The 27,003-nt window shown below is 46.6% G+C and overlaps 1 protein-coding gene across 9 annotated transcripts; it reads left to right on the forward strand.

The window, feature by feature from the left end:
* On the forward strand, positions 1 to 25,062 carry BCL2L14 (BCL2 like 14). 9 transcript variants are annotated; one of them, XM_081249086.1, is made up of 6 exons: positions 1 to 172; positions 10,295 to 10,713; positions 15,033 to 15,206; positions 16,142 to 16,212; positions 19,142 to 19,408; positions 23,687 to 25,062. In XM_081249086.1, exons 2-6 carry the CDS (start codon positions 10,302 to 10,304, stop codon positions 23,723 to 23,725), a joined length of 963 nt encoding a protein of 320 aa, XP_081105212.1. In that variant the 5' UTR covers positions 1 to 172; positions 10,295 to 10,301; the 3' UTR covers positions 23,726 to 25,062. The 9 variants fall into 9 exon arrangements, with proteins under 9 accessions (XP_081105212.1, XP_081105213.1, XP_081105209.1 ...); XM_081249087.1 differs by having other exon boundaries at positions 15,033 to 15,194; XM_081249083.1 differs by lacking the exon at positions 23,687 to 25,062 and adding an exon at positions 861 to 901 and having other exon boundaries at positions 10,251 to 10,713; positions 19,142 to 19,757.
* Positions 25,063 to 27,003: the final 1,941 nt, after the last annotated feature.

A 27,003-nucleotide genomic window follows, 5' to 3' on the forward strand; every position in this document is an offset into this window, starting at 1 on the left:
CCTGAAGAGGCTACACCCGTGTGGAGTCTTACAAGAGCCTTCCAAAATGAGAAGCCAAGAAGACTTGGCCAAAGTTTCCTCTTAAGTTTCGTGGAGAGAGACTCAGGTATAGAAATATCCTTACTGCCACCTGACCCGAAGCTGGAGAAACTGCTGACAGCTTGGAGACCAGGTAATACTAGGAGACACCAGTCTTCATGTTCAGCCTTTCCAGCAGGACACAGGGGACTTCAGTCCTGGTTTTGCTAATGAGGCAATCTAACTGGGGGTTAGTAAACCTAACATTTACTGCATTTATTTAAAAGTTCTGATCATGTACGTCTCAGGAAGCAAAACTAATCTAAAACTGAAAGCTAGCATCTACTTTATTAGGGGTTTCCAGAAAAGGGAGAAGTATTTAGGTTTCCCTTTCATTTCTCCTTTGCTCCTGAAGGTTTGGGAGAGTTAAGAACACTTAACTGGTCGAATCATTGTTAACATTATGAAGGTCTGTCTCATTGAGTATGTAGCAAGGTATGTGATAGTGTGACAGAAGCCCATGGAAATGCCAGCTTCCTCCCCCAGAGCAGAAATGGGCTGAGGACAAGAGTCCCTGGCTTTGAGCCCTGAGTACCTGTGGGCACTTGGGCACAAGATCTAGTCCCGGCAGACCCCCTGGAGACTTCCTTGAGTACAGGGCGCTGGTGAAATGGGGAATACCCCCTCCTAGGAGGCTCCCTCCTGAGTTCCCTGCCTGCTCTGTTCTATAATCATCAGAGCCTGAGTCTTTGTGTTTAATTAATAAAACCTGAGGCTCTCTCTGTTTAGCTTCTATTGTAGGAATTTAAGACATTTTACCTCATTCCTCATTTCACCCTTAGGATTAAAAACCGCAGGGGAGGACAGATGAAGACACCATAAGGTGAAGTTCAGGGAAGGAAGGGGAAGGGTGGACCGCCTCTGCAGGGCGTAAGGAGGAAGATGGTGCAGAAAGAGAGGCCCAGGGCAACCAGACGAAACTCAGCTCATCATCTGGCCTGGGAACAGCCCTCCGGGATGAGTGTCCTCACCCATGTCTTACACTCGGGCCTTGTCTGTGTGTCCAGAGTGATGGAAGTCAGCTCTCTGGCAGAGCCTGTGGCTAAGGGGTCCTCCACACCCCTCACCTCCGGGACAGGCCGGAGTAGAGTTCCGTCCAGCTTCCTGGGGCCCTGGTGGCCACAGGCTCTGTGCATGCATGAGGGCTGTTTGCTCCGTGACCTGCCACAGGAAGGGAAGGAAAATCTAACCTCGACCAATGAATCCAGAACTAGAAAAATCCCTAAAGTGTGTCCTGTGATCTTGGAGGTCACATGCTGCTCTGCGGTGCTCCCAGGAGACTAGCCACCGGGGACTCGGAGGACTTTGGCCATTTAGGGGGCTGGGGGGAAGGAACCCTTCGAGAGGGAAGAGAGGCCAACAAAAGACACTGTGAAACCTTGCTTTCGGGGAGTAGGTCTGTGAGAGTTTGCTGTAGATACGCAAGAGGGTATGTAAATACTGGATCCAAAGGGCAGGGCTGTGTGCAGAGTCACTGAATTACAACGAGCCTCACAGGGCTTATTCTGGAGCTAATTTTCCACTCCAGGCTCTGAACCGACATTCTGGGGCCTCACCCAGGGCTTCCTTTCCATCAACATAAACATAAAACTTACCTGTACATTTCCATTAACCCAGAAGTTGGGCTGCTTCTACTTTGAACCGGAACAGCTGAGAGCAGAAGGGCTGCAGCGGTAATAAAGTAACTCACGGCTGCTTTAAAATGAGACTTCGTTATCAGCTTAACAGCTCTCCCGTCATTCCCAGGGAGGATGAGTAGGAAAAAGACCCTCCGCTTGTCAAGTGCCTTGAAAGTGTCTGAACTCATCCTTTGACGCAGCTACAAGCGCTAGCCGGGGCTGGTCAAGGTCCCCTCGGTCCCGGGGGCTGCCTGAGCACTGCCCTGCCCTCTTCATCTCTCTCGCCCTTGGCCTTGCCTCCTGGTTGGGCCCTCAGCTCCTTTCTAGCCTGGGAGACGGCAAAAACCTCTTCTTTCACGAAGTGGAAGCTGTGTGCTCCATCTTGACCTCTGCTTTCCCCCCTTTTCGGATGTTGCTCCTGAATCAGCAATTAGCAAACTCGTTTCTTAAAGAAGTCAGACCCTTCCTCTCTCTCCAAGAGCAGCGCCCCCCCACACACACACCCATACACACACACACACCCATACACACACAATTTTCAAGTCTTCACACTGCATTAGAAAGGTTTGGTTGGTTTGGTTGGCTTTGACACGGTTTCTTCGGAGCGTAGTCCTGTGGCTGGGAGAGGGCTCCCCCGCTACCAATGCAACGGCTCCTGGAGGAGCCGCGGGTACCTCCTGCCTACGGGGCGCCCTGAGCTGCCCAACTCAAAAGGATGCTCGGAATTAAAACCCACCTAAACACCCTCCCGGCGCCTTCCAGCGCTGCTCTCGACCTGGGCTCGGCCACTTCCGCCCCGCCTCGGCGGCGCCCGAGTCCCGACCCCGTGTCCCGTTCTTTCTCTCGCGTGACTCAGGTCGCTCAGGCTCCACCCTCGGGCCACTTTCCTCGCTTCCAAGAACCTGAGGTCTCAGTTTTTCTAAGCAGCACCTTTTATTCACCGAGTTGCCAGATATGCATAAAAATACAAGCGGCCCTACCTGTTCGGTATGACTTTCAGATAAACAACAGATACTGTGTTTTAGTGTCAGCATGCCCCATACAATACTTGGGACACACTTATACTAAAATACCTGACATTCAAATTGACTAGCTGTCCCATATTTTATCTGGCAGCTCTATATCATGTTTCTTTCATTCATCAAATATTTCCCGAGAGCTTATCAGGTGTCAGGCATTATACGAGGTGCTGGGAAAGCCAGCCAAGTCCCAGGCTTCATATCTTACAAGTATGTATACTTTATGCACACACACCCATTCACACATACTCTCTCTCTCTCTCTCTCTATATATATATATATATAAATATATATATATAGTTTCCTATAGTCATATATATATTTGACATATATATGTTTATTATAGTCGTATATATATGACTATAGGAAACTACAGGAAACAAGTGTGAATTTTGTGCTAAACCAAATATTTGCATGTCATTAGTTTTCTTAATTGCTGCTTTTGATGAATTTTCTTTTATAAACATATTAAACCTTACAAAAAAGACAACCTATTAAAATAGTTGTGGTTTTTTTGTTTTTTTGTTTTTGGCTGTGCTGCAGGATGGCATGCGGGATCTTAGTTCCCCAACCAGGGATCAACCCGCGCCCCCTACAGTGGAGGCGCAGAGTACTCACCACTGGAATACCAGATAAGTCCCCTATTTTTTTTTTTTTTTTTGCAGTACGCGGGCCTTTCACTGTTGTGGCCTCTCCCGTTGTGGAGCACAGGCTCCGGACGCGCAGGCTCAGCGGCCATGGCTCACGGGCCCAGCCGCTCCGCGACATGTGGGATCTTCCCGGACCAGGGCACGAACCCATGTCTCCTGCATCGGCAGGCGGACTCTCAACCACTGCGCCACCAGGGAAGCCCAGAAGTCCCCTATTTTAATGAATAAAGACGCTAATGTTTATTGAGCATTTAACATCTACCATGCACTACTTTAAGTGATTTACACGTGCTAATTTTTTTTTTTGCCCACATACCTATGTGATGGGGGGGAGGGGCTGTTTTATGGGTTTTTAAAAAAATTTTTATTGAGGTATAGTTGATGTATAATATTACATAAGCTTCAGATGTATAACATAGTTATTCACAATTTTTAAAGGTTATACTCCAGTTATAGTTATTATAAAATACTGGCTATACTCCTTGTGCTGTACAATATATCCTTGTAGCTTATTTATTTTATACCTAATAGTTTGTACCTCTTAATCCCCTACCCCAATCTTGCCCCTTCCCCTTTTCCCCTCCCCACTGGTAGCCACTAGTTTCTTCTCTATATTTGTGAGTCTGTTCCTTTTTTGTTATATTCATTAGTTTGTTGCATTTTTAAGATTCCACATATAAGTGGTATCATACACTATTTGTCTTTCTCTGACTTATTTCACTTAGCATAATATCCTCCCTGCTGTTGCAAATGGCCAGATTTCATCCTTTTTTATGACTGAGTAGTATTCCATTGTGTATGTGTGTGGGGGGGGTATGTGTAGTACACATACATTTATGTAGTACACATACATTTATCCATTCATCTGTTGATGGACACTTAGTTTGCTTCCATATCTTGGCAATTGTAAATAATGCTGCTATGAACATTGTGGTGCGTGTATCTTTTTGAATTAGTGTTTTTGGTTTTTTTCAGATATATACCCAGCAAGGCAGTTGCTGGGTCATATGGTAGATCTATTTTTAGTCTTTTGAGAAACCTCCATACTGTTTTCCACAGTGGCTGCACCAATTTACATTCACACCAATAGTGTATGAGAGTTCCCTTTTCTTGACATCCTTGCTAACTTATGTTATTTGTAGACTTTTTGAAGATAGCCACTCTGACAGGTAAGAGGTCATATCTCATTGTGGTTTTGATTTGCATTTCTCTGATGATAACGATGCTGAGCATCTTTTCCTGTGCCTGTTGGCCATCTGTATTTCTTCTTTGGAAAAATGTCTATTCAGGTCTTCTGTCCACTTTTTAATTGGGTTGTTTGTTTTTTTGATATTGAGTTGAAATGAGCTGTTAATCCTATATGGGACTCTCTGCACTTCCTGGACTAGGATGTCTGTTACCTTTCCCAGAGTAGGAAAGTTTTCAACTATTATGCCTTCAAATACTTTCTCAGCCCCTTTCTCTCTCTCTTCTCCAACGGGGACCCCTATAATGAAAAGACTTGTGTGCTTGATGCTATCCCAGAGGTCTCTTAAACTGTCCTCATTTCTTTTCATTCTTCTTTTCTTCTGTTCAGCATCAGTGATTTCCACTACTCCATCTTCCAGCTTGCTGATCCATTCCTCTGTGTCATCTAGTCTACTGTTGGTCCCTTCTAGTGTATTTTTCATTTCAATTATTGTATTCTTCATCTCTGTTTGGGTCTTTATATTTTCTCTTTGTTAAAAACTTCTAACTTCTCACTCTCCATTCATTCTTCTCCCGAGTTCTTTAACCATCTTTATGATCACTACCATGAACTCTTTCTTGGGTAGATTGCCTATCTCCACGTCACTTGGTTCTTCTGGGACTTTATCATTCCTTTGTTTGGAAAATGTTCCTCTGTTGCCTCAGTTTGCCTAACTTGCTGTTTTTATTTCTCTGTATCTGGTAGGTTGGTTACATTTCCTGATATTGGAGAAGTGGACTTGTGAAGGAGACGTCCTCCACATCCCATCAGTGCACTCCCTTTTCATCACTAGAGCTATATGCTCCAGGGGTGCCCCCTGTGTGGGTTGCATGGGCCCTTCTGTTGTGTGGGCTGACTACTGTGGGTGGTCTTGTAGGCTTGGCTGGCCCCTGGTCCAGTTGGATGCCGGGCCCTGCCTTGTGCAGAGGCTGCCAGCTGCTGGTTGGCAGGGCCAGGTCACAAGGTGGCTGACTGCAGAACCCCAGGGTGGGGAGGGGGCAGGGCTAAGGCTGAATTACTGGAGGATGGAATCAGGGTCCAGGAGACCCTGGGGCTATTGCTTTCCCATTGGTGGGTGAAACAATGTCCTGGGGCTAGTGCCGGCCTACTTGTAGGCAGAGTCAAGTCCTGGGGTCTGGTTGTAGGGCCCAGGGGTCCTAGACCTGGTGGATGGGCCCAGTTCCTGACACAGTTGGCTGCAGGGTCCGGGGTGTCCCAAAGCTTGCATTGGCCTGTTAGTGGGTAGGGCCAGGGCCCAGCTAGTTCCAGGGCTGGTGCTGGCCTGCTAGTGTGTGGGCTGTGTCCACAGGCTGCAAGGCTGCGGTTGTGTTGTGGCTGTTGTCTGCCCACTGGCGGGTGAGGCTGGTCCTGAGGTTAGAGCAGGCTTGCTGGAGGGTAGGGTCAGGGCCCAGTGGGTTGTGGGGTCTCTGGCTGGAAAGCCCTGGGGGTCCTGGGTCTAGTGCCTGCACACTGGTGTATGGGGCGGAGTCCTGAGCCCTCTGGTGGGCAGGGCTGTGTCCAGGGGCAGCTGTGGACTCAGGGGGTCTTAAGGCAGCCTGTCTGCTGATGGATGGCGCTGTATGCCCACTTAGTTGCTCTGCCTGAGGTGTCCCAGCCCTGGCGCCTACAGGGTGCTGGACCGCTGGGAGGCTAATCCTCAAGGCTAATAAGCTAGAGGGAGGATTCCAGAATGGGGCGGGCCAGCACCAGCATGCAGATAGTAGAAGGAACTCCCAAGCATGGCTGCCACCAGTGCCCACGTCCCCAGGGTGAGCAGCAGACACCTCCTGCCTCTCCAGGAGACTCTCCAAAGTCAGTAGGTACATCTGACCCAGGCTCCTTTCAAATGACAGCTTCTGCTCTGGGTCCCAGAGCGTGTGAGATTTTGTGCGTGCCCTTTAAGAGCAAAGTCTCTGTTTGCCGCAGCCGGCTGGCTCTCCCGGAAGTAAGCCCCTCGGCCTTCAAAGCCAAATGCTCTGGGGACTCCTCTTCTCAGCACAGGGCCCCCAGGCGGGAAGGCCCAAGACCTCTCACGCCTTTGGAGAACCTCTGCAGCTGTAATTATTCTCCCATTTGTGGGCCACCCACCCAGAGGTATGGGACTTGACTTTATGGCAACTTTGCCCCTCCGGCTCGTTTTGCTGTGGTCCCTTCTTTCTATCTTTAGTTGTTGAAGATCTTTTCTGGTAGGTTCTGGTCTTTTTTATCGATGGTTGTTTGGCACATCGTTGTGATTTTGGTGTGCCCATGAGAGGAGGTGACCTCAGGGTCTTTGTACTCCACCATCTTGGCTGATATCCTGCCAGGGTGGTTGTTTTGTTTTGTTTTGTTTTACCCCATTTTACAGATGAAAAAAATGAAGGCAGAAATAAATTAAGGTATGTAGCCAGTCACACAGCTAGTAAGCCGATGACCCAGGATTTGAACTAGGTTATCCGTCTCAAGGTAGACGATATGAATCGCATCTTGTGAATGGAAAAACTACACCTCGTTGGAGGCTACATGACTTGCCTCAGCCCCCTTGCCAATAAGTATGAAAAGCAGCTCTTCAACTGCCTTTTCACCCCACATGCTACACTCTCCCCGTTACGCCACCCGAAAACCCCCTGCAGCTTCTCTAGAACAGTGTGTCCGGCCGTAAGTGGGTTTCATAAATATTTTTTTAATCAAATACTTGTTCAAACACTTAACTGCTATTCTAAATGCTTTACAAATATTAACTCATTTCATCTTTGTAACAGAAGGAAACAGGTACTATTCTCATCCCCATTTTATTATTTTTTTTAAAGTTTTTTTTGATGTGGACCATTTTCAAAGTCTACTGAATTTGCTACAATATTGCTTCTGTTGTTTCTATGTTTTGTTTTTTTTGGCCACGAGGCATGTGGGGTCTTAGCTCCCTGACCAGGGATCGAACCTGTACCCCCCTGCCTTGGAAGGCGAAATCTTAACCACTGGACTGCCAGTGAAGTCCCTTCGTCCCCATTTTAAACATGAGGAAACTGAAGCCTGGAGAGTATGTCACATAACTGCTAACGGCAGAGCCAGGGTTGGAACCCAGACAGTCTGTCTCAGAATAGGAAAAAGTCCACAGTTCATTGCCAAGTGCCTTTCTGCCCCAGGCATTACTGTAGGAGCTGGGCACCCAGCAGAGAGAACACAGCACATGAACATGCCTGTCCTCCGGCACTTACATTCCATTGTGGAAAAGAGAATGAAGTCTAGATAAATTGGAAGACCTGGGAAGGATCCTCACGGGTGTGACTGAAACTGGGCCCCAAGAGAGGAGGAATGGTTGACCTGTGAGAATGGGGCGAGGAGGGGGGTGCATGCAGAGCGAGGTGAGGGCGGAGATGCGGAAGTGATTCCACACAGCAGAAAGTTCCCTGCGGTGCATAATGGGCGCGTGAAATCGGGAGTAGGTGAGGGAAGGAAGAGAGTCCAAGCCCCGGAATAGGACAGGCGTGCGACGAAAGGGAGGGAGGAGGACCCAGTGGTGGTGACCCCCAGTCTATACCACGCCCCTCAAGCACTGCTCACGCTCAGTTACCCGAGGCAGGCCTGCGGGGCTTTGGAGTCGTGCAGATGTATCTGTGTGTGCAGTAGGTGTCTCAGGTTTTGCAGCCCTGCCCTTGGCCACCCTGGCAGATCACTTCTGCCCCCTCCATCTGCACCTGATGCTCTGGCACAGCCCCTGCATCTCCCTCCTGACATCACTTCCATCAGAACTGCTTTCTCGAGGCCTGGCCACAGAGCACTTCCTGGATGAACAGCGTCCTATCATCCAGTGTGAGGCTCTTCCAAAAAAAGATAGGAAATGATGATAGAAACAGGAAGCATCGGCAGGCCTGCAGGGGAGATGTCTCAGCCCTCACACCTCCTTCAAATAGTAATAGAATCAGAGGGGAAAGTTAGAGAACATTTGCTGTGAAATCAGAGGACCAAAAGAATTGAGAGACTTGACCAAGCACTTTGCAAGTTATAAACTGAGCCAACCCTGGACCATCGGCCTCCAGACACACAGTCAAATTGATCTGAACCACGTCACACTGCCTCAAACCCCATCTGCGGTCACTGTCCCAATTCTTTATCCGTTGGTCCTGGTGTGAGAGGGGGCAGTGGAAAGAAAAGGAGAGACATGCCAGCCGATCCCATTAATATCACTGCAGCTATTTATTATCACACCAGCTCACAGGCCAAAAGACACTCTTAAAGTTGGACCATTAAGGGAGGGGTCCATGATTAAGAGCCACATCAAGGACAGCGTCAGAGGGCCTGGGGTGACAGTTGTACTAAAAAAAAAAAATAGCTACCTTTTTTGAGCCAGGTTCTGTGTTGGGGCTTCTCATGCATTATATTGTACCCTCACAATACCCCTGCAAGATGACTATTATTATTTTCAATTTACCTGAAGGAAGCTCAGGTTCAGAGAGGTGAAGTAACTTGCCCCAGGTCACACAGCTAGTCGGTGGTATGGCCAGGATTTGAACTCAGGACTGTTAGACTGAGAAGCCCAAGCTGGTTTCCAGCACACGCACTGTCTGTGAAATTTTAATCCAATGACGGTTTGTAGATCTGGGCTCTCTGGCATCTGGGACAAAAAGGAAACCATAGTCCTTAAGATACAACCAAAGAAAGCAAAGTAGATCAGAAAGTAATGATTTCCTAGCAGACAACCATTTAAGGAATTATTTCATGAAAGCTTAAATTGAACACAATCAGTTAATTACATCTATCTGGTTATTCATATGGAAATAAAGATGAAACTTCCATCCCGTCATTTTAGTGCTTGTATTGATCTTTCTAAAACATGTCTGTGGTCACATCTCTCTCCCGCTCCAGACTTTGAAAAGCTCTCCATTGCCTCCATCAGTGTACTTCAAACTTATAAAAAAAAAATTTTTTTAAAGGATATTTTTCTTCAGATAAAATCTTACATGGAATGCTAAATATGGCAAGGAATAGAAGCAAACCTTTCCAAGCTAAAGCAGTGAGTAAAGGAAGAATGGAGAGAGGCCGGGGAGGGCCAGCGACCCCAGACAGTTCCCTCCCCTGACCTGGCCTCTCCCCTTGCCCAGCTACCCTCTCCCAAGAAGACTTTTAACTGCCCTCCACAGTCTAGGGCCCCTTCTGAAATGTACTGATCTACCGACATGAGAAAAAGCTTTCAGCCTGACCTTCCAAGGCCCTGATCGCCTGGCCCTGACTGCCACTTCCCCGTGGTCCCTCCACATCCCTATAGCCCCAGCTCTCCACAAAGCACAGGCTTATGCGCCACCAGATCTCTTTCCACTCTTCAAACACATCCTAAATTCAGCCACAGCCTGCCCTCTGCCCAGCCTGTTCTAAGGCCCAGTAGCCAGCCACCCATCCAAACACTTTCTTTCCTTCAAGGAGCCTGCACTCGCCCCCTATTCGCAGCTGTCTTTCCTCCTCACCTCCCACGCTGGCTCCTGCATCTCTGTTCGAGCTCCTAGCTCGCCCTCTTTGTCTGGAGTTATCTATGTACAAGTCTCATCTCTGTAAGACTGAACTTTCAGAACAAACCTTGGCTTTTCCATCTCTGATGACCCCCTGCCCCCCAGCACAAAGAGAATAGGTACTGAATAAATGCTTATTGAGTTTCACCCCATCTCTCCCGACCTACAAAGAGTAGGTGGCTCCCAGGTAGATGGATGCGTGAGGACTTTGTCGTTGCAGCCCTGCCATGTGCACCACTAGCGCCTGCGACCTGGAGGAGGTCCCCCTGGAGGATGATGACCCAGACAACATGGAATTCAAAATCCTGGAGTTCTATGTCAAACACCACGTCTTCAAGAACACCTCTGCTGTCCTCTCACGAAAGCTCCCGAGAACAAGAAGTTTGTCCCAGACAGGACCGGCAAGGAAAGCATGGACACAGGGACCGTGGACTTGCAGAGATTCCCAATCCACGGAGAAGGCCATAAATCTTGCCAAGAAAAAGTCATCTTGGAGAACACTCTTTGGAGTAGCAGAGAAGGAGGAGGACTCTCAGAGCTCGCCTCTGGAGTTCCGTTCGGAGGGACCTCAGAGTGGTCCTCACGGTCCGCAATGGCCGAGGTCCTTCTCCAATGTGGAACAGCGCTTAGAGCGTGAAGGTAGGCTTTTGGGGATTCTTTCTCTCCCGCGGTCATGTCTTTCCCTTCTTTGTGCACCTGGGGGTTCACCTCCTCCCAGGTGGTAATGGGGCCTTAGGTAGGGCACTCGTTGAACCTCAGCTTCCCAACCTAGTAATACTCATTCTAATTTCCCTGCTTTTCTCAAGACTGAGAAGGAAGGAAGAGGGTGGCCGGGAAGGGTGACGGGACTGGTTTTCTGGCTCCACCGTCTATAATTAAACTTGCTGCCCAAATTCCTAATTCTCAGTGCCAGAGACCAATAGAAGAGAAATAGCCCCAGCTGGGCTCAGGCTGCTCTTCTTCCTGAGGGAAGTCAACTCCCCTCTCTGGGCCTCTGCGTTTCCATCTGTACATTGGCCTCTGGAGGTGCATGGAAAGATCAGATAGCTGTACACAAAAATACTTTTCAAAGTACAAGCCACTCAAAAAACAACCAAGAAGAATTTTGACAAAATCTTCCTTCATTGGTATGAAACACATTGTACTGAACAAAACATTTTCATGAAAGGCTTTATCAAAATTGCCCTTGATCCACAAACCCTGGCATAACCATCTTCTTCCCCTCCAACAATACCTTGTGCCCAATGCCCAGATTTTAAAAGAAACCCCCCTCCTGCTGGGCTGATTGGCCTGTGTAACTTGTCAATAATTAGTCAACAGGTGGCAGTAATGTCTCAATTTTTAAACATTGTGATGGCTGGCTTCCTTGGAGAATCAGCCCGCAGAATGACAGCTTTAGATCATTCACTGTGATCAAGGAAACTTCCATTTCCTATCAGATTTATAGAATTTTAGGAGAGGGGAAGTTAGGGTCGGGATTACCTGGGGAACTCCTCCTTCCCACAGGGGTACAGCAGGCTTCTTCTACTGGGGGTGGTATCTGAGCTCTGGAGCAAACACAACAGTTTGGAGGCACCTCAATAGGCTTTTCTGCTTGTCCTGTTCTTTGGAGTTTGCCAGGAAACAGAAGATTTTACAGACTTTAACCTTCTGGCTTTCCTGAGAAAAATGACGTTCTGTATTTCAATATTAGTGAAGTGTCATTTGACCTTTTTTATTTTCTAAAATTTCCAGATCTCTGTGTAGATATATAGATATCCCTACAAAAGTAGAAACGGTTACCTCCTAAGGAGGCTTAGCTTTAAGGATTTAAGTAGAGTTGTTCCTCCCTTCTCACCTTCCTCTCTCCTTGCTTTCTTGTTTAGTTAATTACGTGGGTAGTTAGTTGGTTTTATGTTGGGTGTGACCCAACAGGGACTCACGTTCTATTTCTATTCTGCCACATGTAAATCAGAGCTCAGCAGTTAGCTTCCCCTGGGTTCTTTTAACTAAAGCTCTCAATTTAGCCTGCGCTGCCATTTCCAGGGCTCAGACACCAGGCTGGAGTGAGACCTATGAGGTTATGTCCCAAGACCAAAGTCTCACAGTAAGAGGCCTTGGAATGTAGAAAAATGAATGTCAATACCAATTTTAGTAACACCAACCCGGGTTTTTTTGTGAATCTTTTTTCCTCCACAGCTATGATTCGCTACAACTTCAATAACATAGAGATTATTTTTCTCTCCCATAAAAGAAAACCACAGTTTGGCAGCCCAGGCTTGACCTCCCCGTTCCACAGTCTTTAAGGATTCCTATTCTGCCATCCCTCAGCTAGTTGCTTCCAACCTCAAAGTCACCTTAAAACCCAAGGTGGCTGTTGGGATTCCAGCCATCATGTCTACATTCCAAGCAGGAAGAAAGAGGAAGCAAGGGAAGGACAAAAGGGTATCTCCTTCCTAGATACTTCAGCTCCATTTCAGAGCTTTCTTAAGACTGTGCCCAACTTCTTACGTCTCAGCGGCTGCTCCTCACTGCAGACGAGGCTGGGGAATGTAGGGCTGTCAGCTTCCCCTGGCACTTCAGGGATCTGTTACTAAGGAAGAAAAAGAAAATGGATGCTGGGTAGGAAACGGCAGTCTCCACCATATGGAATTCTCTCCCAAACGCCCCGCCTCTTCTCTTTAAGACACATGCCTCAAGCCAAATGCCTTCCCAACCCCGCTCTCCTGCTCTCCTTAATCCCACAGTGAGCCCCCAGAATAAACTCAAAAGGATGGGCAGCCTTGCTGTTCTCTCTCCACGCCCATCCAATGTTCCCTTGCCTATCAGATGGGACCAACTCTGATGAGAAGGGAATTTTTTTTTCCAGTTTTTAAAATGAAGGTATTAGAATGGGAATCCTAACTAGAGCTAATTCATCTGAGTCAAAATGAGGTTGCTTATAGTTTTTCCTGCACATATTTCACCTGCATCCCTCCAATCCGCAGAAACAGATACACATACACAGGTTAGTCAGCTTGGGCACCTCCACGTCTGCTGGGGGTCCTGTGATTGCCCTGCCACATGGCGGGGGCTGGGGGATGGGGAGGGACAACCTTGGGGGCCCTCATCTGCCTCCTTTGAGGGCAAGGTGGGCGCAGTGTGACGTCCGTGGAAGAGACCATGTTAATCACCCTGCAGGCTGCACAAGGTTGCAGAGAGGGAAGCACGTGGGAGCTCTCCTCTCCCGGCTCCTGTGGACACAAGGGAAGAGGCTCCCACTGGTGTTGGGATCCAGCCTCTTGCCACCTCCTTCGGTGGGTGGCCAGCATTCACAAGCAAGCCGGTTGGGCTGCAGTAAGGTGATTTAAAAGTGGAAAGGGGGCTTCCCTGGTGGCGCAGTGGTTGAGAGTCCGCCTGCCGATGCAGGGGACACGGGTCCGTGCCCCGGTCCGGGAAGATCCCACATGCCGCGGAGCAGCTGGGCCCGTGAGCCATGGCCGCTGGGCCTGCGCGTCCGGAGCCTGTGCTCCACAACGGGAGAGGCCACAGCAGTGAGAGGTCCGCGTACCGCAAAACAAAAACAAAAACAAAAAAAAGTGGAAAGTACTTTTGGTTGGGTTATTAAAATGGGAAGGAAAAGCATTGATCCTTCTCTCCTTGACCTCTCCAATTATCCTCTCTCTAATCCACTCCTGATCTGGTTTTGAACCCTATGGATGGAGCATCACGAAAAATGTGGCTTCTTAAGGAAGCCATTAGGCCTTTTTTTAAAGGAAGGCATTGTGGACAGAGTGTCAGTTCCCATGGCCTTTCAGTGGATGCCCTGGGGGGGTGAAGGGAAAGCCCCAGAGCTCCATGTGATGGGCGAATCCAGGGAGAGAGGATCAGGAACCACCTTGGCAGCTCCTTAGGAGGTCAAACCCTGCTTTTCATGTGACACAATCCCTCCCCGGACCCAGGCCTTGCCTCTCTTATCTGTCCTGATTGACAAGGTCCGGGTGTTCCCCTGGGCACACCAACCTTCTGGCTAAAACCCCACTCTGTTACTTTCGTCAAGTCTTATGAATTAAATACTGTTGTTCTGAAACATTGCATGATACGACCTCTCCGTATCAAAGGCAGAACTTGTACAAGCTTCTAAAAGTTAAGAACTTAGGGATGGATTAACAATGTAAATTTTACTCCCAAATAACTCAGCAGTACTGCCTGCCCTCCCAACCCGACCCCATCCCCTACCAGGGGCAAAGTCGACTTGTCCTTCACAGGCTATGACATTCAGGGGGCCAGTGCCATTTAAACCTTCATGTCCCCAAATGCTTTACCCTCTAGTTACGTGTGCAAATTCATGACATAAGGCTTCTCCTGGATTATAAACTCTTGAAGGTCGTGGGTTCGACTTTATGCATCCTTGTTTACCTATCAGCATCTTTCACATGTTTCCCACTAGACAGGGAGGAGAGATAAGACACGTGACCACGCAAGCAAGGGGAGTGCAGTGTTCACTTGATAATGAGTCATGGATATGGCCTGAGAGCAGGGATATTTCTCTTTCCTCCGTGACAACCCCCAAAGGCTTGTCACACTGCTGAATGCCCTCCTATGTACATAGGGGCCAGCTCTCCAAGATATAAAGGATGTCCAAAAAAAAACAGAATAAAAATAAAAGCATAATGAGCATTCCCTCAAGCAAAGAACTAAGCACTCCCTTTTGTGTTTCCTCCCTTGCAAAGGGGCAAGGGGACCCTAATTTTGCAAGACTTCAAAAAGAGGGTGCAATTGTTTCGAGGTGGCAATCATTCCCCTGTGCACTCCTCCTCCGTCCCAGCCTCTGCCAGGCAACTGCCAGCGCTTTCTGAAGAATGGACTCCCCTCCACACACACTCCCAGCCACTTCCTTTCGCTCCAGGCTGGTGTTTTCATTTCGGGCAACTGTGCATACCAATGAGCTAGACGAAGTTCTGGGAAGGGCCTGTCAGCACCATTTTGTCTTGTTTCAGCCGTGGACCCCAAAGTTGTTTCCATTGCCAACCGAGTTGCTGAAATCGTTTATTCCTGGCCGCCGCCAGAAGAGATCCACAGCCAGGGAGGAAGCTTCAAGTCCAGAACGACTGTGGCACGCCAGGGTCCCCAGTACCAGGGCTTCCAGCCTGAAGCTGCAGGTGGGAAGAGAGGTAAACTTCCCTTCTGAGTGTTTGCACTGGGCTGCCTGTCTGCCAGGCAGAGGTCTACAGCATTTATGTACTTATTCAGCTCAGGGCTCTGCAACTTAAGAATCTCTGCTAAGCTGGCCTCAGGGCACGACAGCAACATGCTGGAGGCACTGACCTTTAGCTTGAGAGACCAGCCCAAGCCAAGGCGAGTGTGCCAGCAGCTGGAAGCAACAGGCCAAACTCACTGCTAAGTCCAAAGAGAAGTCTCCTACTGAGGGGCAGGAGGAAGTACAAAGCGTGCACTCAACCTTGTCCACAGGGGGAAATGCATGTTAGATTTCATCATGTTAGCCATGGCCAAGGACAAGTGTACTTGAGCAAGTGCACAGGGTATAGGTGCAGCATCGCCCGGGGATTTATGATATTGCCTTGGGCTCCTGTGAAAAAGCAGGGGGTTGTCAGGTACCAGGCCTGGGGCAAAACGTGAAGCAGAACTGAGAAGTAGTGATCAGACTGGGTCAGTTGTCACTAAACTATAGCACTTCCTAGCAGCTAACACAAAGGGGTAAGATGATCCAGTAGGGATTTATGGTGTCTATATGGAAAAAGCACCATCTGCTCAGGACAAACCCAAAGGCCGAGAGAAACTGCTCCTAGATATCTTTAGAGATAAGCTCATGTATCTTCAGCAACATTTGTACAGTAAATAAAGTGATGAGTTTCACGGTGAGAACTGTGGGAGTGATAGGGGAAGAAAGAGAGGAAAGGGGGGCACTGTGGGAAAGGGTATCTGGAATGGTTTGGGCCTGATCAGAAGAGGCAAGGTAAGATTTACTTTGTTGAGAATTATGAAGGGCATGTCTTCCTCAATCCCTAACCAGGCTACAAGCATCGTCCCTGGAAACATTTAAGATTGTTTTTTCTTAAAAGAAATAACTGGAATTTTCCCCTGGCAGACAGAGAAGACCAAATAATAGCCAGAATCGTCGAGCTGCTGAAATATTCGGGGGATCAGTTGGAAAGAGAGGTAGGGAGCTTCTTGAACTAACGAGTTTTCTTTCTGTGTCCGCGCGCTGGTACCCAAGAATGGAACTGTACTGCTGCTTGTACTCCTTTTCAAAGTTCTGGTTTCCACTTAGTCCTAAATTTTATTTCCCTTGGACTCAAAACTCTTCATGCTGGCAGCATCTCAAAAATGAATCACTTTGGAAAACATTAAGTAAACCTTCTGGAGCCTCCTTGGAATTTTTGGAAATGAAAAAAGTAACTTTGTTTTTGCAGGAAAAAGACACCAATAAATTAAAATTTGCTGAATAGAATTATGAATCTAGTTCCCCATGTAACTGATCCTCAGGGAAGTTTAGGCTCTTGCATTTGCCCTGCAGCCTGGATATCTGTGTCCCACAGCTGCTCCAAGTCTGGAGTCTTGTCTGAAATCTCCCCCTAGAAAGGCAGGACTGTTCTCTCTCAGCAATTCGGCCAGGGGGCAGGTTAGTGTTAACTCGGAGAACTTTGAGTTTCCCGCCATTTAGAAGTTGAGACCAGTCATTCCCATCAGGAACGTGTAGGAGTTGCCTTCAGGTAAAGAGGTAGTGAGCAGGCCCCCCTGTAGTCAGGGCTTCTCAGGGGATCTTGTCCGTGTCTGCCACCCACTGATGGCTGCATAGTGTCCAGCATCTGTGCTTCAGGGGCTGGCCTGTGGACCCATTCCTTTGTTTGGCCAGGATCCATGGGGAAGAAGTCAGGTCTGTGGGGACTCTGCAGGAGGGGGAAACAGCACTCACTGGCCAGCCAGCCAGCCCAGTCTCAGCATGCTCTGTGGCTCAACACCTTTGTCACAGGTGTGCCCAGAGGATGGTGACCAGGACGGGGAAGGGCAGATGAGGTGGTGCAGAATGAGAAACACTGAGGAAACCGGGGGTGTCAGACCAAAGAAAAGAGAAGGGGGTATGGGAGTTTCAGGGCCACACTACGGGGTGGACAGGGGTGCAGAAAACAGAAGAGGGCACATGGTTTAAGGACACCCCTGTGTTTCTCCAGAACTAACATCAACAGATAGGAGTTACAGGGCAATTGATTTCTCCCCACTTTAAGAATGAACTTGCCAGCACTCAGTGCTGTCCATCGAAGCCAAGGGCTGCCTTGTGAAGAAATGATCTTCCTGTCTCTAGAAGAATTCCAAGTAGATGCCACTAACCAGCCCACAGTTCAGTACTTGAGCTAGGAAGGATCTGCCAGGCGTGCTCAAGGATTCCTTGCAGCCCAAAGTTGCTGTGGCTCTCACGGCCGTCCCCTTCCCGGCCTCCCCCCGCCGGGGCAGGGACTTGCAGTAGGTCAGGGAGGCCAGGGATGAGGGCGTGGTATGAAGGTGGACCCTTCTGGTTATGAAGAGAGATGCTTTCCCTTTCACCCCACAAATTACCACTTTAAAAACCTCACTTTGCCTGATGCACTCTCTTGATGATTTGGGGGCAATCATTTACGTTATTTATGTAGAAAACATGGTGGTGGTTCTCTTTATGTGGTTCCCCAGTAGAGGACTCTGGTGGGAACACACAGAAGCTCTGTTCGTGCTCTGTGGGTGTAAGTTCCCCACAGAATGGGACAGTGACAAGGAGGAGGGGACCTGCCATGTCTGCAGAGGGTTTGCAAAGCCACTGATCCCCGAGGGCACTTGCGGGCCCCTCCCGCACCTCCGAGATGCCAGAAAGCCAGGTGCAACCCCAAGGGGCAGGGGGGGCAGAGTGGGTACCCTGTGGAAGGGGTTTCTTTCTGGCGTTTCATTCTTTTACTGTGCTGGCATGGTCCTGGATTCCAGCTGCCCACTGGAGGTTTCGAGCCTACCTTCTTCCACTGGGTCATGACTAAGAGGAATCCATTCTTGGTGTCGAGGATGTTCCTGCTTCAGATTTATAATTCCAATAGGCCCCTGTGTCTCCTGGAAGTTGGGAGGAGGTGGGCTGGGCTCAGATAAAGGACACGGCTCCACTACAAATCTTTCTGTCGCATCTGACTCATGCCCAGATACCCCTTTTAGAAACCATCTTGGTTGAAAACCTGCTCAGCTTATCATTCCTCAAGGACAGAACTAGTTGATTTTCAAATAAACATATAGTCCCTGATCACTGAGAAATTTGTTTTCACATGACAACCATCACTTTACAGACATTGCAAGGAGGGCCTTAGATGAGGATGATGTATGCTTTATGACACAAGCCTTGATTTTTCACAAGCAGAGGCAGGGACTTCCCTGGTGGTCCAGTGGTTAGGACTCTGCATTTCCACTGCAGGGGGCACGGGTTCGATCCCTGGTCGGGGAACCAAGATCCCGCATGCCTTGCGGCATGGCCAAAAAGAAAAGCATCTCGCATCTTGAAGCATCCTGGACAAATGCTAACACTTTGAGAGCACTTTCCGCCATGTTGAGCACAACACAAAGTGTTTTACTCAATTACCCTGTAGTACAGGTACTGTCATCCCAGTATAGAGATGACAAAACTGAAACCGAGAGGTTAAGTTCTCCAAGATTGCACAACTAGTAAGAGGTGTAGCAGGAGGGTTTGAGCCCCAAGACAGTGATTTCCAGGCTTCAGATTCTGCCCATTACACAACCACTAACAAAGCACTTTGCACTGGGTTACAACCATCAGTAGACTGCGAGCCCTTTGAGTGAGGGGCTGAGTCTTAATCGTCCACAGTACCACCTCTTGGGTACTCAGCGTTCAGGAAACATCTGTTGAATGTCGAATGAATGGGCTGTTCAGTTTGTATTTGTCCCCATGAAAGGAATTCACAGAGAAGGTCCATGTCCAATCCGGTCCTGCAGGACATGGCACCATGACTGACACCAGAATTGAGGGTTTTCCATTGGGTGTTTCAGTTGCCCAGTGTTGAGTGGGAGAGTTTGCCTGCCCAGGCCAGGCTGCTATACTGAGTGCTTCTCCTCTTGCACACAGTTGAAGAGAGACAAGGCTTTGATGAACAGCTTCCAGGACGGGCTGTCCTACCCTGTTTTCAAGACCATCACAGACCAGTTCCTAAGGGGTGTGGACACCAGGGGAGAATCAGAGGTCAAAGCTCAGGGCTTTAAGGCTGCTCTTGCAATAGACGTCACGGCCAAGCTTACAGGCATCGACAGCCATCCCATGAACAGGGTGCTGGGCTTTGGAACCAAGTACCTGAAGGAGAACTTTTCGCCCTGGATCCAGCAGCACGGTGGCTGGGTAAGTGCATCCTATTTAAAAATAAATCTTCCCAGAACTCAGAGGAGATGGGATGGAAAGGGGTTTTTTTGGTTTGTTTTTTGTTTTTTTTAAGTGAAGGGAACACATCTTTGAAGCGGTTCTCATGGGTTTCGGACACTTGAGTGGCAAGAGATTTATCCCATTGATGGGAACATATTTTTTAGTGATTATCTTCATTATCAATAAATATTTACTGAGCTTCCAAAGGGTATGTGGGGTAAGTGTGTGGGGGGAGAGGGACTGGTCAGATATAACAGGAAATGAAAAGATGTTGATATAAAATGTTTAGATAGACATAATTTCTGTTTTCGCAAATTTTGCAGGCAACGGAAGTCTAGCAGTGAGACAAGGAGAGGCAGATAGTTCCTTATTCTCTCAGATGCTGATGGGGTGTGGGTGTAATTCTCACGCAGAGGTTCAGGGCTTATGACATTTTGCCATTGCTGCTTGGACCCAGCCATTTTGACAGGGACATTTTGATAACTGAAGAGCAGTTAAATTTTCATGTTTTTAATTACCTGCTATCAGGCAAAACAGACCTCTCTACCCCGATCCCTCACCTCAACCCCTCTCCCATCCTTTTCCCTTGAGATTTCCTTAAAACTGCCATGTTCAAATGGCCTCATAAGAGTAACCTTTTCAAAAAGCTTTACCCCATCCAGAGCTCTAAATCTCAACACAGTTAAGTGCCCTATGTATGAACGAGTTCTGAGAGTGTGTTCATAAGTCCAACAAAGTTAGCCTAGGTACCCAGCTAACACAATCAGCTATATAGTACTGTACTGTAATAGGTTTATAATACTTTTCACACAAATAATACATGACATAAAAAATCAAGAAAGCATTTTGAATCTTACAGTACAATACCTTGAAAAGTACAGTAATACAGTATAACAGCTGGCATACAGGGGCTGGCATCGAGTGAACAGGCAAGAAGAGTTACTGACTGGAGGAGGGAGAGCTGAAGGATCGTCAGCAGTAGGAGACGGAGGGCAAGCTGCACTTTCACTCATGCCCGACATCGATGGCACAGGTTCTGGTTCCTTGCTGGAACCAGATGCACGTTTGCATCTTTGAAAGTTCGCAACTTGAAGGTTCGTGTGTAGGGGACTTACTGTAGGCCTAGGGCATTTTTGTCTGTTCAAGCCCTTCTTAGGAGGACATACACTATCATTAGTCCTCTTTCCACTAGAGTGGTCCAGGGGCCAGGAGAAGGTTTGAGTCTGCTCTGGACATGGCCCTGGGGCCTCCAAACAGGCTTAGTGTCTTGGCTACCAGACGGAAAGTACAGCTGATCATGCCTAAGGAGTGAAGTGCCCGCCATGGTCTCCAGTGGCTACCCATCAAGCAACCCAGACTTCTGTTCTTTCCTATTTTCCACTTTTGCACCAGACATGATAGCCCTTAAGCGGCTAATCTGAACAAGGCTCTTAGGTGTTCTAAATTCAAGCTGCCTTAACTCACGCTAAGAGGAAGACAGAATCCTTGATCACTTCAGCTTTAACTGCTCTTCCTTCCAGGACCCCCTCAAGTCCCTCTTCTGCCCCAGAGCCCTTCCTGACTACTCCGGCTCAAGACTCTTACCAGCCTCTGACCTTTTACAACACTTCACGTTTGCATTATGATTATATACAGGAAATTACCATCATTGTTGGTCTTAATATATTTTTCCAGCGAGATTATAAGGATCAATTGGGCTTACAGGCCCATTCTCAAAAGTCTATTAGTTAATTAATGTAGCTGAAATGCCAAAAGTGTTCTATGAAAAACTGTTTCTACACCAAAAGCAGAAGCAACAAAAGAAAAAATAAACTGGACTACATCAAAATTAAAAATATTTCTGCTTCAAAGGATACCATCAAGAAGGTAAAGAGAGGGCTTCTCTGGTGGCGCAGTGGTTGGGAGTCCGCCTGCCGATGCGGGGGACGCGGGTTCGTGCCCCGGTCCAGGAGGATCCCACATGCCACGGAGCGGCTGGGCCCGTGAGCCATGGCTGCTGAGCTTGTGCGTCCGGAGCCTGTGCTCCGCAACGGGAGAGGCCACAACGGTGGGAGGCCCATGTACCGCAAAAAAAAAAAAAAAAAAGAAGGTAAAGAGAAAACCCAGAGAATGGGAAAAAATATTTGCAAATTATATATCTGATAAGGGACTTGTATTCAGAATATGTAATAAATTCTTACAACTCAACAATAAAAGACAAAAAACGCCACAATTTTTAAAATGGGCAATCGATTTGAATAGACATTTCTTCAAAGAAGATATACAAATGGCCAGTGAGCACATGAAAAGATCCTTGCTTGCCATCTTCATTTCAACATTAGGGAAATGCAAATCAAAACCACAATGAGATACCCACTAGCATGGCTAAAATAAAAAAGACAAGTGTCAGTGAGGATGTGGAGAAATTTGAATCCTTTATACATTGCTGGTTGCACTCTAAAATGGTCTGGCCCCTTTAGAAAACAATTTGGCAGTTCCCCAAAAGGTCTATACCCAAGAAAACTGAAAACAAGTGTTCACATAAAAACTTGTACATGAATGTTCACAGCAGCATCATTAGTCATAATGGCCCAAAAGTGGAAACAAAGAAGTTTATCCATGATGAATAATGAATGGAAAAACCAAATGTGGAATATCCATACAGAAGAATAATATTTAGCCATAAAAAGGAATGAAGTATGGACAGCTGGATGAACCTTGAAAACATTACGCACAGTGAAAGAAGTCAGACAGAAGGGCCATATATTGTATGACTCCATTTATATGAAATGTCCAGAATAGACAAATTCATAGAGACAGTGGTTTCCTAGGGCTTTGGGGAGAGAGAATGGGGTGTGACTGCTGACAGACACAGAGGTTCTTTCTGTGGTGATGAAAATGTTCTAAAATCAGGTAGAAGTGATGGCTGCACAACTTCGTGAATATACTAAAAGCCACTGAATTATATACTTTAAGAGGTGAGTTTTATGGTAATTTCAAAAAATCTGTTATGAAAAACAGTGGTTCTAATTCTAGTAAGCAAATAAAAAGAGGAAAGAAAAAAGAATATAAAAAGTTTTATTAGTTTTTAATTTGGCTGCTAGTGCTAGAGAGAAAAACAGTTCCAATCAGAGAAAACAGATGGATTTTTTTGGGGTAGAAATGATAAAGGGAATTTTCAAAGCCTTTAGAATTTTGTGGCACTAGTTCTTTAGCACTTGTATTTTCAACTCAAAATTTATTAGTTTACTTTTCCAGGTCATCATAAATCTTAATCTTAAGTCTTGGCCACAGTTAGGTTTAATTTGGAGCACGTAGCTAGAAATGAGGAGAGGGAAGAAAAAGAATAAGAGGGGAAAGGACTAATTTTTTCCGAAGTTGCAGAGACAGAGTTGCAAAAAATAAAGGATGCTGCTGAAAGAATACTTATGAGTTGATACGAACTATGAAAGTGTGGAGGAGATGTGCATTGAGACGGGTGCTCCGTCTCCCTGAAGAGGAAAGAGATGAATCTGGGCGGCAAGCCTTCCATTGCCCCAGGGATTTTAGTGGGTCTCTGGAGTGTCCTCGTAGTGTGGTGCGGAAGGAGAAAAACTATTCCTAGGCACACATTTTCCAGGAGCTCAGGGTTCCTAATTATCTTAGTCATCCACATTTCATAGGAGTGCATCTTATCTTCCCAACGAAACTGCAAATCTGTGAGGGCAGAAGTATGTATTTCATGCCCCTTTTTCTCTCTCATAGTTTCCATTACTTTTACATATGTCATAGATGTTCAGCCAAGACTTGTAGGATAATGAGTCGATCAAATGAATGAATAGCGACTCTATCCACAAAGCATGCCACACAAGCCACCATTTGATTTTAATTTATTCCTCGGCCTTTTTGCTTTACTTGACGCACCATTCACGTCATTACCCTGTGGTCCGGCAACCTCACCCCTTCTACAGCACTTTGAAAGAAGAGGTTTGCAACCTCCATAGTCATCAACCTTTCAGTACCTACTCTTTTGAATTTAACCCCAGAATCAAAGACTTTTCCCATCTATTCGGTTAGCCCTGGGTGTGTAACCTAAGTCCTTATCTGATAAAGTTTTCCTTTCAGGCATACCAAGGATGCCAATCACCTTTCCAAACCCTCCCCCAACCTTAACATGGTCTCCAAGCCTTGGGTCATGCCTGGGATAAGAAAGCAGAGTTAAGAGGCATATGTTTCCACTTCAACAGTGAATCCAACTTGGAATTTTAAGAATCTATTTCTCTTCTTCCCCCCCTCTAGGAAAAAGTACTTGGGATATCACATGAAGAAGTAGACTGAAACATCAGAGGATCTGTAATCTGGAATACTCATGGTCCAACTCTGATCTTGTGTACATCAGTCTTAACACAGACTATGGGAGAAAACAAAAATGGACAAGGCAGATGGACCATCAAAATCTGCAAAACCATTATTCCTGCAAATCAAGAGGCATCAGGAGAGGCCTTGAAATCTCCGGCTCATAGAATCTAGTAGCATGGCCCTCGGCATCCATGTTTTCAGGTCTCCACTGAGTGTGTAAGGAAGTCTAGAAAGACAAGTGGTAATTTTCCATTCAAATGCTTAGAACAGAAGCCATCACCCTGCCTCTGCTGGCCACTTTAGTGAAAGTGTGTGACAGATGTTTGTTGACCTCATGAGGGTGAAATGATAAACGGTGCATTTGCTTACTCTTTGGATTCCAGTACTACTTATTTTTCAAACTTCACTTGAGATGGCCTGATAATGACATTGTTTCAAGCCTACCTTTAGGCCGATGTGGCTGTTCGTGTTGGTAGACAGAGCTGAGACTCCTGAGTTTACTGCTGTATCCACTAGCCTGGGGAGAGACTGCTGTATCTGCTTTTTCTTTTTTTTTTTCAGTACGCGGGCCTCTCACTGTTGTGGCCTCTCCCGTTGTGGAGCACAGGCTCCGGACGTGCAGGCTCAGCGGCCATGGCTCACGGGCCCAGCCGCTCCGCGGCATGTGGGGTCCTCCCGGACCGGGGCTCGAACCCATGTCCCCTGCATCGGCAGGCGGACTCTCAACCACTGTGCCACCAGGGAAGCCCCGTATCTGCTTTTTGACTCACTTCTCTTGGAGAATTCTTTGGCAGTTTGAAAAACTTCCATTTGGCAGAAAACGACTATTCCTGTCACCCTCAACTATCTCAGTGACCCCACCTCTACTTCTCGAGGTTTCTAGGCCTTTGTTATTTTTTGTGGTAATGATTAGTGGTTGGTAAAATAAATATGCAGAAAGATAGCAGTCAAAAGAGTATGTTTATGGTTAAAATAAACAGTAAGTAAGATTATAAGATTTCTGTGAGGATCATATAAGTTAATTTATATCAAGCGCTTAGAACAGTGCTTGGTATTTAGTGCCGTATTCACTTATGTCCACTATTATGTGCTGCCCTCAGCTAAGCTGAAAACTTCCTCTGCTTTCAAAGCAGTCACTGATAGTTTTTCTGAAACTGATACTGTTCAGAATGAGGCTTTTTAGTAAGTGAAGTATATTCCACAGTAGGTGTTTAAGACACAAAACAATTTTTAAAAATACTATCAGGGCTTCTTCCCTGGTGGCACAGGCCACCAGGCCACGGAGCAGCTGGGCCCATGAGCCATGGCTGCTGAGCCTGCGCGTCCAGAGCCTGTGCTCCGCAATGGGAGAGACCACAGCAGTGAGAGGCCCGCGTACTGCAAAAAAAAAAAACCTATCAAATTAGTTTTACAAATTTCTGGCTCCCTAGCACCCAGCACGTAGCCTGATGTAAAGTAGGAGTTTAATAGACCTTTGATGAACAAATAAATGAATGAGTTCATCAGACATATTTTCAGCTTCAAGGGAAAGTTGGAGCTATCTGTTATCACATGCTTCACTACTCTACTCTGGATTAAAATGAGTTATTCTCTTTTACCTTCTTCCCCCTTCATTGAAACTCACAAATTTTAGGGCTAAAGGAGTTTCCTTTTACAGATGGAGACACTAGAGACCACCTCCTCTCCATTCCAAACTATTTGCAGTTCCCCAAATGTATTATGTAACCTTGTACCTCTGAGCCTGATAACATTTTCCCCACTTGGACTATTCTTATCTGTCGGTCCTCTTTCCCCCGTTTTCCCTAATCCAACTAATTCTAGCCTGTTTTTGCAAATCCATTCCTTCATTTTCTCCAGAAAGCATTTGCTAACCCTCCCTGGGCCACCATGAGACTATATTTGGATGCCTTTCCTCATAAGGATGTTCCATATCACCCTGTAGAGAGACATTATACCTAATACATTATATCATAAAAATAAGTCTTTTGCACTGGATTATAAATTATTTTGTAAACAACTACTATGTCTAATTTAACTTTGTATACCTAATGCCTGGCATAATTTTAGTGCACATTTGCAGAATCACACCCTAGCCTCACTGCTATAACCTGTAAATCAGTAAGGTTGGAGCATGGCCCAAGGTATGTGTAGTTTTAACAAGCTCTCCAAGTGTTCCAATATCATCTGCAGCTTCTAGCCAAGATGAAGTACTAGTAACTGAATTTAATCTCCTGCTAAAAACAACTGAAAAAGATGAAATATATATATAAAAAAAACAGTTATCAACACATTGTGCATCAGGTAATGAGGGACTGGTCCCTGAGAGATGAGAAAAAAAGTGAGCCTAATGATTGCCGTAGATTACTGCAGGTAGAGTTCCCAGGCCACACTGCAAGGAAGAGAGCCCACACAGGGCTCAGCACTCTCCCTGAAGAGAGGAGATACAGCCTGGGAGTCCAGGAAGGCCAAGGCAGCTAAAGTTTGTAGGGCAAATAGAGAGAAGAAAATGGCACATCAAGCTCCAGAGATTTGCAGACAGTTCCCCTCAAGTTTTCAGATGAATACTCATCAACCTGTGCATATCGAGAAGTTACCCAAGGCTTGGGAAAGAAACGCTTGAAAATATTAAGTGGCATACTCTTCCAGGCTCACACAGGGCTGGGAGCAGTGCCTATTTCCACTAACCAGAATGGAAAAACCTCAAAATCCACATGGCAATAGGCAGAATACACAAAAGAATTTTGCCTCAGTAGTGGGAAAAAATTAGCCCTAGACTAAACATACTTCTGGTTCTCTCCAACAAAAGCAAAAAGCAAGTACCAAAAGGACTAAGCTGTTATCAAGTAATTTAAGCTGTGTTCCAGAACAAAGCTCAAGAATCTTTAAAGGATCACAAGACTATCCAACACCCAACAGGTAACATTCACAGCATCCAATAAAAAGAATTACAAGGCGTGTAAAGAAGCAGGAAAATTAGACCCATAATGAGAAAATTAAAAAAAAAACCAGAGATGATACAGCTGATATACTTATTCTACAAGGACATTGAAACCATCTTTATTGTATTCCGTATATTCAATGAGCCAGAGGAAAGACTGAACGTGTGAAGTACATAGAACCTCACATAGAAATTATAAATATGACTCAAATCAAACTCCTAGAAAAGAAATCTATAACTCTGAGATGAAAAATATACTAGATCGGATTAACAGCAGACAAGACATTGTAGAAGAATAGATAAGTAAACCTGAAGACAT

The sequence above is a fragment of the Mesoplodon bidens genome (genome assembly GCF_964165515.1).
Source record: "Mesoplodon bidens genome assembly, chromosome: 11".
Lineage (NCBI taxonomy): Eukaryota > Metazoa > Chordata > Mammalia > Artiodactyla > Ziphiidae > Mesoplodon > Mesoplodon bidens.